The sequence below is a fragment of the Triturus cristatus genome, chromosome 1_2 (assembly GCF_964204655.1).
Source record: "Triturus cristatus chromosome 1_2, aTriCri1.1, whole genome shotgun sequence".
NCBI lineage: Eukaryota > Metazoa > Chordata > Amphibia > Caudata > Salamandridae > Triturus > Triturus cristatus.
Window position 1 is genome coordinate 135,356,685 of NC_140580.1, and position 15,168 is coordinate 135,371,852.

The following is a 15,168-nucleotide window of genomic DNA, read 5'->3' on the forward strand; positions in this document are numbered from 1 at the left end:
CACTGACACAACCATTATGCTGGACCAGTGGCTAAAACCCCTCTTAGTCCCTCCAGATAGGTTGGTTACCTCCTCCACCACCACCAGTGTGTTTTTGTTTCCATGTACCACCCTTAATGGATTTTAATTGGGAGTGAGCCAATAAACGGAAATGAAGCCGTGATCAACAGACTCCAGGCAACTCCATGTTGTGGTCTGCTTCTTTTTTTTTTCTTTTTTTTTTTAGAAGAAACTTTTTTTTGATACAATAAGGAGTAAGTAACTAACCTCTGATCCGTAAATCTATCCTCGATGTTTTTCTCCTCCTGCACGCACATTACACACTGCCACAGGAAGGAGCAGATGTGAAAGTGACCGGTAGGAAGGGAGTGGTGGAAAACAATCTCAATACCTTCAAAGTGATTCTAGGCAGACACTTTAAGGCACCACTACCTGGGGGTGCACACTGAAACTATATGCCACAAACATTGAGCAGCATTTCACCTCTATCGGAGGGCATTCGCAATAGAGTGCTGGTGCTGCATAATGCATCTGAGCCCCAAATTAGAGTTGCAAACGTTTGCCCAGGAAGGCAATGGTAGTTAAAACAAATAAACGTTTCTCATCTCATATCTACATTGCAGGACCTTACAGGACATGTGTTCTCCTCATTTCAAGCAAGGATCTATCTAGACATGGACATCACAGATGTCTCTATCACAGCTCAACAGAACATCAGTGCAAACTGTTCTCTCAAGTAGGAAAGGTGGGACACTTATCTTTAGATAACAGGAAGGGAGGGGTGGTGAGTGCCATTTTGCATCCCTCAAGAATGACTAGAAAACCGAGTCCAGTACTCTTGTGTCAACAAATAAAGGAGGTAGGTCAGTGCAGCAGGAAGCTTTTGATCTGTAAAGAAGGATGGTCAGGTCTTACCCAGGGATCATGGCATTTCAGGCAATGCAGCCTCTGGCCTGAGAGGGAGAATATGAACAAACAATTGTGGCCAAGAGCACAGCTGCTGTAGGAGACGTTCATTAATATTAAGGGTGGGCGTAGTTCGCGAAGTAGCACTTCGCGAAGCTACGCAAAGTGAAGTTCGCACTACGCGAGCTACGCGTAGCACTTCGCGAACTGCGAAGTAACATGTTCGCACTGTGCAAGATGTTGTTTTCAATGATTGCACAGTGCGGACAAGCAACCGGCACTGTGCAATCATTGAAAATGGCATCTTGCACAGTGCGAGCTGTAGTTTTCTGCTGTTCGAGTAGATGTTTCCTCGAGCTTCAGCTTTCTCAACGCGAACTGGTAGTTTCTCATCGCGAGCGGTCGCGAGCATACGCGACCCCTCGCAATGAGAAACCTGACCTTCTCGCGTTGGGAATCTCGCCGGGAGGTTTATTTTCCATGCTCGCGATCGCGAACAAGGAAAAAGTCTCGCCAGGATGTCATTTTGCTTGCTCGCGGTCGCCAACTTGACGTTGAGGACCGCGAGCAAGCAAAAAATGACCGCAGCACTACGCAACACTACGCTACGCGTGTTCGCACTGTGCTACGTGCAGTTCGCGTAGCGCGAAGTAGCGCGAACTTCGCAAACTACGCGAGCGTAGCGTAGTGCTTCGCCCAGGCCTAATTAATATGGTGGAATGACTGTGCATCCCCGCATCCAGCTTCGGCCATAAACGTTGAGCAAAGCAACAACCCAGAGGAAATTATGGGAGGCTTGTCACAATCAAGGAAACTGAGCATCTTTTTTTTGGGGAATTGGGATTGTATTTATAAAGCGCAACTATCACTCCGCGAGGAGTATCTTGGCGCTGACGTCATACGGTGGTGAAAAAACAAGATATTGACTTACTGAGAGTAATTAGATCAGAGCAAGACAACAATCATCCGAAATACCATAGATCCAGGTTTTGAGATCTTTCCTGAATGAGAGTTCAGTATTACAGAGTTTGATCTGGGCTGGCAGCTTATTCCATGCTCTGGCACCCAAGAAGGCTAGGGTTCTTGCGCCTTTTAGTTTATATCTAAAGTTGGGCAGTTTAAGAAGATTTGCCGAGGAAGATCTGAGTGGCCTAGTAGTGGTATATGGAGTGAAGCGTGCCGACAAAAATTTGGGACCAACCTTCATCTTTGCCCTAAACGTAACAAGAAGAATCTTAAAAAGAATTCTTTTGGTGACCGGGAGCCAATGGAGTTTATTCAAGGTGGCGGAAGCTGAGGACTTTCTGGGGAGTTTAAGTACCAGGCGGGCTGCAGCATGTTGTACCACCTGAAACTTCTTTAAGACTGATCTATTAACTCCAGCCAGTAGCCCATTACAATAGTCCATACGAGAGAGTATCAGGGCCACTGCTACGGACTTTCTAGCAGACAGAGGGAGAAACCTAAAGAATTTTTTTAGGGTTTTGATTAAACCGAAACACATTCCTGCGACCGCTTTGGTATGGGGAAGAAAAGAGAGGGAGTTATCAAATTGGACTCCTAGGTTCCTGGCTACCTTCACAACCTCAGGAGGTGGGGTTGCTCCATCGGGCCACCAATTAGACGGGTGGAAAGAAGTGTCCATCCCTATGGGAAGAATCTCAGTTTTGTCCGTATGACACTTCAAATGATTAGTCGACATCCATTGAAGGACCGCAGTCAAACAAACTTTAAAATTAATTTCAGCTTACGTAGAGTCGTTCTCCACAGAGATAATCATTTGAGTGTCATCTGCATATGACAGAACCTCAATCCCGAAGGAACTAATCAGGGTAATGAGGGGAGCCATATAGACATTGAAAAGTAGTGGACTTAGGGAAGATCCCTGAGGGACTCCTGCTGTAATGGGTCATTCGGAAGAGAGGAAGGGACCCAGGGTAACAGCCTGTCTCCGAGAGACTAGGAAGGATTTAATCCATCTCAACACCATACCTGAAATGCCGCTGCATTCGAGACACCTCAAAAGAATGTCATGAGAGATCGTGTTGAATGCAGCTGACAAATCCAACAGAATCAAAACCCCCTTCCTGCCTCTATCTGCAATCATTTTCAGGGAATCGGAAACTTCAATAAGGGCTGACTCTGTAGAATTTTTGGGCCGGAATCCAGCTTGGCATGGATGAAGAATATGTTGCTCTTCAAGAAATTTTGTGAGCTCCTTTAAAACAAAGGTTTCCGTGATTTTACCCAAAATTGGAAGAAGTGAGATAGGGCGAAGATTTGAGAGCACTGCCAAATCAATATGTTGGTTTTTTTTTAAGTGGTTTAACCAGTGCCAACTTCCAGTCAGCTGGGACAACGCCCGTACTGAGAGACGAATTGACAATCTGATTAATCATGGGATTTGCTACCTCTGACAGTTTGTGAAGGACTGATGGAGGACAGGCATCCAATGGAGACCCTGATTTACATTTTTCCATGGCCATAAGAGTCATATCTAGCGATACAGGTGCAAATATAGAAATGGAGGCTAAGCTACTCGTCAGAGGGGGATCGGGGGTGGAATTGCCGCCTGGAAAGTCTTTCTGAATTTTGAGGATTTTTTCCTCGAAGAACAGGGAGATCTGATCACATAATGACTGAGAGGCAGGAAGCTCTCTTTGTTCCGCCATCGGTGTAGTAAAAGACTTCACAATTTGAAAAGTCAACTTCTGATTGTCTTTAGCTGTGTTGATTTTTTTTGTAAAAAAATTCCTTTTTTGCCAGTTGAATCTGGGAAAAATATGCTTTCCTACCTTCCCTAAATATTTTTTTTTGTTTTTTTTTTTGTTTCTCCATATATCCCTTTCTCTACTGCCGCTCCAGTTGCCTGCAATGCAGTCGTGCTTGAGCCAATTGGGGCGTAAACCAGGGAGTATTTAGATTTTTAGGCTTTAACGGCTTGCTCTTTATGTCCAAGGGCATAATAGCCTTGCCGACATTGGTAAGCCAGGACTGAAAAAGGCGAGAGTCTATCTCTGTTTTGCCTGTTAAAATAGGGGCAAGATTTTTGGCCACCATCAATAAATTAGGATTTTTAGCAATCTGTGTCCATGAAGGCCCCTGCTGAGGTTTATTAAAAAGTTTCACAATCTGTGTCATCGGGGGCATTGTAATTCTGAGGGGAATAAAAGAGTGGCCAGACCAGATCAAGGGGACGGGGGTGTCTGCGGCAAGCCAAGGTAAATTCGAGCAGACCCCATCAAGGGTATGACCTGCCAGATGGGTAGAGCCATTCACTATTTGCTGTAGTGAAAATAAGTCTAGGATTTGAGAAAAATTATCTGTTCCAGGTTCAGAGTTATCCTCTAAGTGAAGATTAAAATCACCTAAAAGCGTAAAATTGGCATATTTGAGCATGAGGTAACTTAAGGAGTCATTAAGTGAATTAATAAATTTAGTACTTTGACCAGGAGGCCGGTAGATAAGTGCACCTGAAAAGCATGAGGTGGCATTCAAAGAAAGACAGAAACCTAAACTTTCCACTTCTAACATCGCATCCAGTTCAAAAAAAGTGCAAACAAATGAGTCACGTAAAATGATGGCCAGCCCTCCACCCCTACCCACCGGTCGGTCTTTGGGAAGATGGATTGCACAACATAGGCACCAAGACGCATCAGGTTCTGACTGTCACAGTTTCTGAATACAACATGTGAGCCAACTCGGAGCTCTGTACATTAGTACAGAGGAAAGGACTGGAGACAGGAAGTATGGCTCTTATGGAGTTGTGACTATACTCTAGAAGCAATGAATAAATGAGTGCTGTTGTTGAAAACTGAGGAAAAGGAGACAAGACTGCCTGTTGAGTTTCCTCATTGTGGATGAGCCACTGGCTCAACTGCTGTAAAATGGTAAAGTGAAGGCTCCTGCCTCACTGGACAAAAGGCCAGCAGCGGTTCCTCCCCTATGGCAGAGGTGTGTAACCCCCCCCCCTCGCAAGAGCAGCAGCTGCAAAACTTGAAAAGTAAAAGCATATTTATTATCGTTTTATTTTTCTCCATAGCATTGAGTATGGGGGCGGAGTCATAGGGATAACCGGTGGGAGACTTCGGTGCACTGGTGTCAGTGCGCATGTGTGTTAGATCGGCTGTCTCAGGACGGCCAAACCAACATGCGCATTGAAGTGGTCTCCAACCCGATCTGCGTTGCTGGGTTGAAAACAACAGGCACTGGCTCCCAGTCTCTCTGGGAGCGCAAATCCAGGCCACTCAGGCCAATCTGGATACTGCTCTCAGCATGAGCGCAGCATTAGGGTTGACCACCGGGCAGTCTGGGAGCCTGTGCCTGCAGTGGAGTCAGACAAGTGGCGATGCTGGGGGCATTCGGATACTATATTTTTTGTTATTTTTTTGGTTTGTCCTCCCCCGCCACTTTGCCCCAACACCAGCCGCAACTGCAAAATTCACCGGGACTGAGGCAATGCTGCACAACTCGACCCCAAAAAATGCATTGTGAAAAAGAACTACCTGCTGCTCTCTCGACATCATCTCCGTGCACGGAGACGCACACTTAGTGCATGTGTTAGTGTGATGGAAATAGCCTTGTGACAGACTAATTTTGAGGAACAGAGTCTAGAAATGTCATCGACAGGGCTTGGTAGCAAGTGGAAAGTCTCCCCCAACTGCCTCAGCATACAATAACACTAAAAGAACACTTCTTACCCACACCAAGCATGCATCACCTATGCCCCCACAATCCTGTGTGCAGAGACAGCTTTGCTTTTACTTGTGTAACAAGGAGGTCACATGAACGAAAAAGTCAGCTTTCCGTGTACCTAAGTGTTGATTATCTTGGTAGGTAGGAAATAGTTAACATAAGAGAATAAAACACACACAATGGAATAGACAATCTCATTTAATGTGTATTGTTTAATCTTTTGGCAGAATCGGAGTTTTCACCTAAAAGACCAACATTTAACTGTAAGTCCTGAATATTCGACCTTGGAAAACCCTGAAAGTCAAAGTCGAAAATGGGGGTAGATGGCAATTCAATAGGTTTGCAGTAGTATCCAGGTAGCATGGGCCCAATGACAACAGACAATATCAGTTACTCGATTTGCCCAGTTGCTCCTATTTGCCAAGATATTGACAGCATGTTCACAAGATAGTATAACATCTCATAGCCTGGTTTGAGATCAAAAACGTTAGCAAGCAAATAGAACTCGGAGGGGTATACCTTATTGAAGGTATTAACAGATTATCAAAGACCTTAGTAGGAGTAAGACCATTTTTCATTCTGCAGTGAACCCAGAAAGAATGACCAGTGTTTTGCATACTCACCCGACTTCCGGAAGCAGGTGGCTCTGGGGATGCTGCCCTGAAGATGCCCCGCCTCCCAGGACACGCAGTGATCCTTGTTCCAAAGGCACCGGATGCCCTGACCGCCATCAGCACACAGCTCTTCACTACGAAATGCCTCACAGTCTGGGGGCTTGTAGATCAGGATGTCATTCAGCAGGACACTGGAGAAGCCCCCGAACACGTACATTGATCTAGGGGAGAAACCAGGGATCGAATAAGAAGTCCTGGCATCAGCCACCTCTTTAAACACATACCACTTGTTATGAGATTTTACTATACGAACCACAAGAGATTAGGGCGTTACTTGCCTGTAACTACCAATCCTTATGCTTTGGTGTCTATATAATTTACCACCTGACAAGGGGAAATATTGCAGTGAAAAATAATGTCATCATTTATTTCTCTGTTTACCTTTAATAGTGTGCATTGGGTCTGATATACATTTTTTAGCCACTAGTGTTTACTGTATTTTTCTGTTTTTTGTTCTTAACATTTCACTATGCTTCACAATTTTCACCTTTTGGATTATTCCAGTGAGTGCTTTCTTACTTTGAAAGTGACTTGCTATGGTGAGCACCTTCTAGTGAGAGATTATGGTCACTGTTGGTAACAAAATACTTATTACTCTTGGCATTTATGTCAAAATCTACGTATCATCCGTTGATTTTTATTGAGATGGGGCCCTGGTCCGAGAGCAGGCGCCGCCTTGTGAGCCTGTCACTACTGGAGTGAAGGAATGTATTTTATAGCCAGCAAACTTTGAGCCAAAGGAGATCATTGGTCACTTACAAATGCCCTACATTATGTTTTTTTCATAATGGTGGAGTTTTTAGCTGGTTACTGTATCTAGTAATGCACTTCCACAGCACGTTGATGCTGTTCATTTAAGTTAATTTCCAGGTTGTTTGTGACCATGTTTGCTCTGTCAGCCGTTAGGTCTCACCAGTCCTATAAAAGTGGCAGAGACTTCAGAATCGGTTAACTGCCCCGGGCAAACCCCTAGAGTGTCTTTCTTGCGGTGGGACATCTCCCATAGAGTCTTCAGGCAAACATTGTACCCAGCTACTAGTTCTGCTGTTGAGCGCAGGAACAAGTGACACATCTGTATATTTCTACCATTTGGACTGTTTACTATAGCAGGGCAATAGTGTATACTAAGCAGATGCAAAGAAGAACACAATTGTTAAGCACTTATCTGTTAGCATCTGCCTGGGACCCAAGGGAATATTGCAGGGTTTTGTGCACGCATGTGCAAAGTCTCACCTAAGGGTCTGTTGGGGGTAAATATTTAATTTCCACTGGCCTGGCCTCGAGGGTTTCCGTGACGTTGTTTTAGAAATGAGCATCGACCAGCAACATATGGTGCTTGATGAATCCTTCCACTCCGCTATTCAAGACACCAAAATGAGTTCACTAGAGCCCCATTCCAACTGACCATGTGTCACAGGGACTGTCCATTCATCTAATTAAAGGAATGGAATCCACAATGAAGTTCATATCCTATGATGAAGCGTAGCAAAGACTTAGCTTGAGTTATATATCAGAGACCCAATGGTTGAACTTCTAAAATAGCAAACAATGACTTCTGAAAGACCCACCTCTATGAAATCATATTATGACAAGGGACGGGAATGCGCAAATCAATAAAACAAATAATAAATACATAATGATGCAATTAATCAATCCAACTAAAACAATCAAGCTTTTCAGCAAATTAAATAATACAGTGGACACTTTCTGTATCGCTAACTTTGGTTTCGGAGACCTGCAGTCCCAGGATCCATTGGTATTCCCGACATAAAAACATCGAGCCATCTGCATGTCCACTGTGAACAGTGTTATTCTGCACCCTCTAAAGCCATCCTCTGCTAACTTCCTCTAGAAACCGTCTAGTGAGCCAGAGGTAGCGGTGTGCATTTGCAAAATCTGATAATGCTCACTCTCAACATGTGTTCCTTCTCCTGAGCATAATCTCCAACTTCTTCAAGCTTGAAAATGCTTCCTCCTGAGCTGAAAATTACAAGACCCCCCAAAAAATCCAGGAAAGCACTGACCAGGATGGACAGCCATGACAATCCAAGAAGCATGCCACAGAGCTTGCTTGAGCTCAGAGAATTTGTATTTCTGCTAAACACTGATCGGTTTTGCAACGTCTTAAGGCATTACTGTTGACCTGATGCTAAGCCCACAAAAAAAGAGAAGAGAAAGAAGGCTGGGCATCCCAGTTCTGAGGCCTATTGCAAGTAGACAGTGGAATGTATGATCCTTGAGAAGAATATGCATGGGTGATACTGATCTACAGCAAAAGAGAAATACTACTGCCTGTTTGTTTTTCATTGTTTGGTGTTGTAGCACTTTCCTGCTCTTTCCTACAGATGTTTGATGGTCAAATAAGTAGCCATACTGTTTTTTGTGCAACCGAAGTCCGCTGGCTCTATCAGCCAGGCTGCACTATCTTCAAAACCCGCTGAGACATCTACAAATCCATCATGACCGGTGCCTCTGCCTATACGGCGGACAAGCTCAGCATTGCTGGTGATTCTCGGCACACCCTCATCCAGGCTAGAGATGAAGAAGTGAAAGAAAGAAATATAAGTGGCAGCCCTCTTCCATCAACACACCCAAGATCTGGAACAGTATCATGTACCCATCAGAACCACCCATACCCTTCTTCAATTTATGGAAGAGCTTGAGATGTACCTTTTAAAAGTAAACAGTGAATGATCCACATTCTGTCTCACAACTGAGCTCACAGTTCTAGACTCACTCTCTACTTTGACACTGCTGCCTTTTGGATATCTCCACACTATATAAATGCCATAAACATACATATGTAAATGAGTGGAAGGGTATTGCTTGAGAGGTCACTTATAAGTAGTAGGTTTTGATATCAAGCATGAAGCTCAGATGTGTGCTCAAAATGCCTGGTGAAGCAGCATGTTATGCATGAACAGGTATGCGAACAAGAGTGTGAGAGGTAGATTTGAAGATTGCGTCTACAAGTCAGATTAACAAGTGAACTGAGCATCCATTCTGTTCTAATTTTGGAACAGCAAGATCTTTCTTATTTTCCTGCATACCAGGTAACTGTTGATGATCCTTATTTTCTTCCAGAGTGTGCTCCAGAGCTTGCATGTCTCAAAGAAGAAAGATCTCCCACCGATGCGTGTTTTTTCGAAAGAGGGAAGGAAGGAGAGTGGAGCCACTCACGATAAGAGGTTTCAGTGCTAATAGTACAGGTTTGGGTTTGGATTGTAGGAAGAATGGTTATGTACGTGTATTGTGCAGTGGGCAATGCATGTTACTTTGGAGGAGATTCTTTTGGACACTTGTAACCAGTCTGGGCCTTGAAGGTAGAGGTAACATGGTTCCTTCTGCTCGGCTAGAACAGGTCTGGCTGTGGCATTCTGGACTCTTTGTAGTTTGTTGATTGGATGTTTTGAAAGATCCCAAGTACAGACCATTGGCACAATAGAGCTATGACAGAACTAGATGGATCCTGAGTAAGAAACCTGAGCTTAATTCGTATAAAATTAGTGCAGGGGCTCAGAGAGCTCCCACGGCTGGCACTTCCCAATGCCAGGATTATTGAATATAAAGGCTGCCTAGTCTTGATTCCATGTCATATTTCCTTCTTTCAGCGCCCTATACTTCCCGTCTCCTTATCTTTCTCATGCAGTTTCTTTTTCATCCCTTGATTTTCTGCTTTTCATTTGTCCCTTCTCTCTTTTTAACTCTCTTCTGCCTTTCTCTCAATTCCATTGAGTTAATGTCGGATGATAAAAAAGAAGACCTGGTCTCAATAATGAGTGCTGGTGCCCAGCTTAAGCAACCACCAGCATAAATTAAGCCCTGGAAGGGGCCAGGTGAGGGCTGTTATGCTGGCATCATTTCTGTTGAAGTGATTAGGGGTAGCCCTATCTAGAGAGGCCATGGAGATGTCAGGTCGTCATGCTGGCATGATCTATGGAAGAATATGAATTAACGTTGAGCAGAGACTTTAGTGAGTGGAAATGCATACAACGACGTTCAGTAGTGACTCTCAGTGAAAGAGGTTCTGATTCATGGTGCCACATAAGAGGAAGTACGGAAGGTCAGCAATTGAGAGAATGAAATTGATCGCCCACAAAAAAGTGAGTCCAAGAGCACAATTATTGAATCACAGATTTAAAGGGATAATCCAAACAGTTCATGTGTCAGGCAACAAAGAATGAGCATCAGAGTGTGAATGGTTCATAAAATGATGTGCATAATCTTAAAGAGATCACTGCTTATGCACAAGCGCGATCCTGATTTTGATGGTCCAGTTCCCAAATGAAAGAGATAAAAGCGAAAGGAACTCGTACTTGTATCCACTGCAAATTATATCACATCAGCTCAGACAGTCCCACCATTTGGGGAACTGAGGATGTGTTTTGCTGTAGTTCTTTGACTGAGGGACTTTTTCTGGAGTGTGTAAGGTACTTTAGTAGCCAAGACATCTCAATGACTTGACGCTCCAGTGCTAGTCACCACACGAAGGTTCCAAGCACATACTTGACATCTTTGCTATAGCACATGATGCGTATCGCCGTCCCTTGCTGTAAGCCAAGATAACATCTGTGTGCTTTGTGTTTCAAGTGAGAAGTTTTTTCGAAGGGTAGGACACCACCACCGCACACCCTTGCCTCATCATGGGTTTGTTTGGATGATAAACCTTTTTAGCCTCTTCTAGGTTAGGTGTTTGTTCTGTGCTCCTTTGGCCAAACACCTTTGTCTGCGAATTTTTGGAAGTGATAGCATGAAACCACCACAGCCATTTGCAACTGGGTGTCAGGATTGGTCTCTGGAAAAAGCATTTTTTCTTTTTAGATTTTTCTTTACTTCATTCCGGCATCACTGGGGACTCCCCTCAAACTAAAAAGGCTTTACTACTCAATTTGCATATCATGTGTGATCAACCCAAATGCTAGTGATCGGAGCTCCAAGAAGGTTTTTGCACTAAGACATGCAAGCCGACCTGGAGTTGTAAAAACAAAATTACAATTGAGCAAAAAGGACAAATACACTTCCACCATGTCTTTGCACCAGTGAAAAAACATAAACCAATAATATTTCCTGCTCCTTTTGCTGTGTTTAACAAAACAAACATTTTCAATCTTTTTTTAAAAAATATTTTGTAATCGACATCATACAAATCAGAGCACACACTCAGACACCTATCAAATTGACAGGGCCTACCCCTGCCGCATTGCATCAAGTACATCAAAACAGCATGCTACAGGGACTCGGGCCAGCCTAGAACATAAATGAGACAATCACAAACATAGTTATTGACCACCATCTCTGGCCATGAATAGCAAGCAGCGCTCGCAGCACCAAGAATAGAGCATATTAATCTAAGCAGCGGGTTCTGGAAGAGACGCAGATCAATGATCAGATGCATCATTTTGAAATTGTATCAGATACATTCTCAGTGGCGTCCATATATCAGTGGGCCAGGATGCAACAGGCTGCATATTTGCAAACAGTTCAGCATTAGTATTACAGACAACCCTCCTGGGCCTTTTCTCCTGTGTGGGGGCGGATCCTTTATCCAGCGGAGGGTTACCGCCCTTTTTAGCTAGCAACAGAAATAGTGGCGCCAGGCGTGGTATAGATTTAAGAGTTTTAGCAGCAAATTCCAACACTGCAATGTCTGGCGTATTTGGAATCTCCCACCCAACAACATGGTAAATTACATTCAATATTGCCCTCCAATAGTCGACAATGAACCGTCACCCCCATACATGCTTTCGTCCTCAGAGCCCTCAGCCCTGGGATTTCTCATAGTCTGCATCTGGCTCACCTGCTCGGCCTCTTGTGGTTCTGTGCTGTTCAAATAATAGTTTAGGCTGCTTCTGATCAGTTTACCGTATGTTTAACTTGGCTTAAGGTGTTGTGAACTTGGTAAACTGCAGCATAAGCTGATCAGATAGCATAGCACGACAATCTAATAGCACCACTTTTGTGGCACTTGACACCCAGAGCTCACACTGGCAAAACAATGATAAATGAGTATGTAGTCACACAGTCATTATGCCACTACTGTCATCTTAGTGCAGGTAGTCAGCAGGGTAGCAGGCCCAATAAACAAGTTTCTACCAAAACGTAGAGGAGAAATCAGACAGGCCACCATCCACCATTTACATAGGGCAGCATTGGTTTGTAATTTGAGCGTAAGCCTAAGTATCTGTAAGTGTGCCACAGCTTAGCAGGAGACGTGTGCAGCCGATAAGTATGCCTTTCGAGTCAACGCAGCTGGTCACGGCCACACCTGGCGGGATCTTGATCTCCTCCAATATTCCAATGTGAGAGAGAGGAATTGACAGAGAATGGTGACTGCAGGCAACATCTGCACTGCCAGTGCCAAATTTGCGACCCCCGGATTAATGCCCAAGCCCCTGGGTGAGTGAAGGCACCTCCTCAGAAAACACCCCTAACACAGCAGTCACCCCCAATGGCACATGGCCGCGCCTCTGTATCGCAACAAACTTCGGTACAGCAGTCAGCATCACCACCGGCACAACCATTTGGGACTGAGTGAATGGCCCACGTTGAGCATGGTCAGCAGCAGTGGGATGGGGTGGATTTCATAGCTCCCCTGTGCCCCGGAGCAGAGCGCCACATTTATGTGGTCGTCTTACATCACAGAAGTCCATGTCCCCCCAACATTTTAAAATATTTAAAAAGTGAATACGTTACAGGAAAAACAATTAGTTAATATTTTGTTACATAAGTAGAACAATGGCGACCAATCAGTTTGCTCCGGCTTTCATGATACCGAGGTTTCTTTGTCAAATCTGTTAGGCACTCATAAAACAGTTTATGAATATATTACATATGTTGAGCCATGGCTCCACAAAAAAACAGAGAATCTTTCTGTTAGATAGACTGGAGAAAATCTAATGGCTCTATTCTGCATTATTCAAGAATAAAATAGTCTAAATAAATTTGGATTCCTTTATGTGGTAGTAGAAATTTGTTTAATATCGCCAATGATCTACTCCCTGCCCAGCCTACTGATCTCAGTTTTAAAAAAATGAAATATATAACAACTTAGAAAATTGTATGAAATGTTAGTGTGCCCCATGTACGCAGCAGGATACTAAATGACGTCCTTTATAATAAAGATGCCATTGACTATCAATTATGCTATTTTAATATCATCTTTGGTTTGGAGTGTAAGTGTTTTGATTTTGAGCTGTATTTTGCTGAGCTTATTCATTCTGATTCTTGCATCCTCTAGTCTCTACTAGAGACTTACACCATGAGTTTGATCTGTGCAATCAAAAGTTAAGCAAAAGGTAATCTGAGGAGGCTTTTTGACTGCCTAAATAGCAGGGTTAAGCCCTTGTAGGAGCTTTGCTGAAGCAAGTAAAGCACAAACCCTGACCTCCCACTTTTCTCTGGTCAGTAAATTCTTCATAATAGGTGAAAAACGTATTATATAGCATTTGATGTCTGGTAGCCTTAAGGAAAATCAGCTTCACAACATCAACAGGCATAGGGCTTGAAGTTTTTACTTGATGACTTCCAGGAATAGGTTCTGGTCCAAGGAGATATTTTGGGATAAGACAGAAAGAGGCATTAAAGCATAGATGCTTGTTTCACTGAGGATGCTGCTTATGCACAGACACAGTGAAGCTGAGATTTGGTGGCATGTTTAGAGCTATCAAAATTATTAGATGTCTCTCATGAAAATCATTACTACAAGTAAGTCTTGCAACATAGCAACTCTGCTTTCCTTGGTCGACAGACTAGAGGGCATTACCAGCTTGCTGTTTTATAGTTGATATAAGCAAAGCACTGAAAAGTAGAAAATGTCATTTTAAATGGTAAAAATCTGCAGAGATTGGATAATCCTTTAATGCACTTCTTGGCATCTGTTGCAAGTACCAATAGCAGTTTGGGCTATAACAATTGACCAAATAGAGAAAGGACCTGACATGTAAATATAATACAGGCGACAAAGAGATTTTGGAAAATGCCTTTAGAAGATTGGACATTTACGGTAAAAATATCCGAATGTGATTTGATTTTTGCAAACTGTACCACAGATGCTTACTTCACCCTGCGTATGAGTGATTGTGGGTTCTTAGACAATGACAGTACCGAATTCTCATAAGAATGAATTACACCATGATCAATCAGGCAACAGAGGCCTGGTCAATACCAGTCCATGAAAAATACAAGCTTTATACTGGATCATGACTCCAGAGTATGACCTAAAAACAGAGGAACCTTTCAACAGCTCCTGCTCAGCAGGACTAAAACACAAATATGCAAAGCGAGCCAAAATTCTAACCCCTTAGTTGAAGTAAATTTAACATACAACCTTTGGAAAAAGTGAAGAATTGCTCCTTATCGCTTTCCCATCTTTATAAACAATTGTAAAGGTTACCAAAGTGAATAGTGCATAAAGTTCATTAACATGTTTGCTGACGCGACAACCCCCAAAATGTCTGTCTTTCTATTGTAGGTCCTCATATCTACAAACGGATTTCTTTTTGTTACAATCACAGCATAAATGAAAAAAGTTATTTACTTGTTGTAACTATCACTTTGGAGCTTGTTACGTCATAGATATCTACCCCCTGCTATCCAGCATTAAGTTTAGAAAATTCGAATTTATTTTCTTTGGAAGACTGTTAGTTTAAATTCTATGTGTGCATTGCATGGTATGATCATGACCACAAAAGTGATCCTTGAAGCCCACAATTAATACTTGAATAATATACTCTGGATGGTTGAAGAATTTATTTAGTTAGTAGGAGTTTTGCCCTCTGATGCAAGGGAAAATGTTGCAGGCTTTTCCTATAGGATATTTCTCTCCAGGATTGTCCAAGTAAATTAAAAGATTTTTTTTGCAATCAAACAATATGAAAAATTATTCTAAATCTAA

The 15,168-nt window shown here is 43.1% G+C and overlaps 1 protein-coding gene across 2 annotated transcripts in view; it reads right to left on the minus strand.

Moving 5' to 3' along the window:
• ATRNL1 (attractin like 1) overlaps positions 1–15,168 on the minus strand; it is a 2,333,760-nt gene that overhangs the window by 1,511,071 nt on the left and 807,521 nt on the right. For both annotated transcript variants that reach the window (XM_085603276.1, XM_085603277.1), the window contains exon 12: positions 6,225–6,436. In XM_085603276.1, the coding sequence (XP_085459402.1) occupies positions 6,225–6,436 (212 nt within the window). The remainder of the gene's footprint in view (positions 1–6,224; positions 6,437–15,168) is intronic.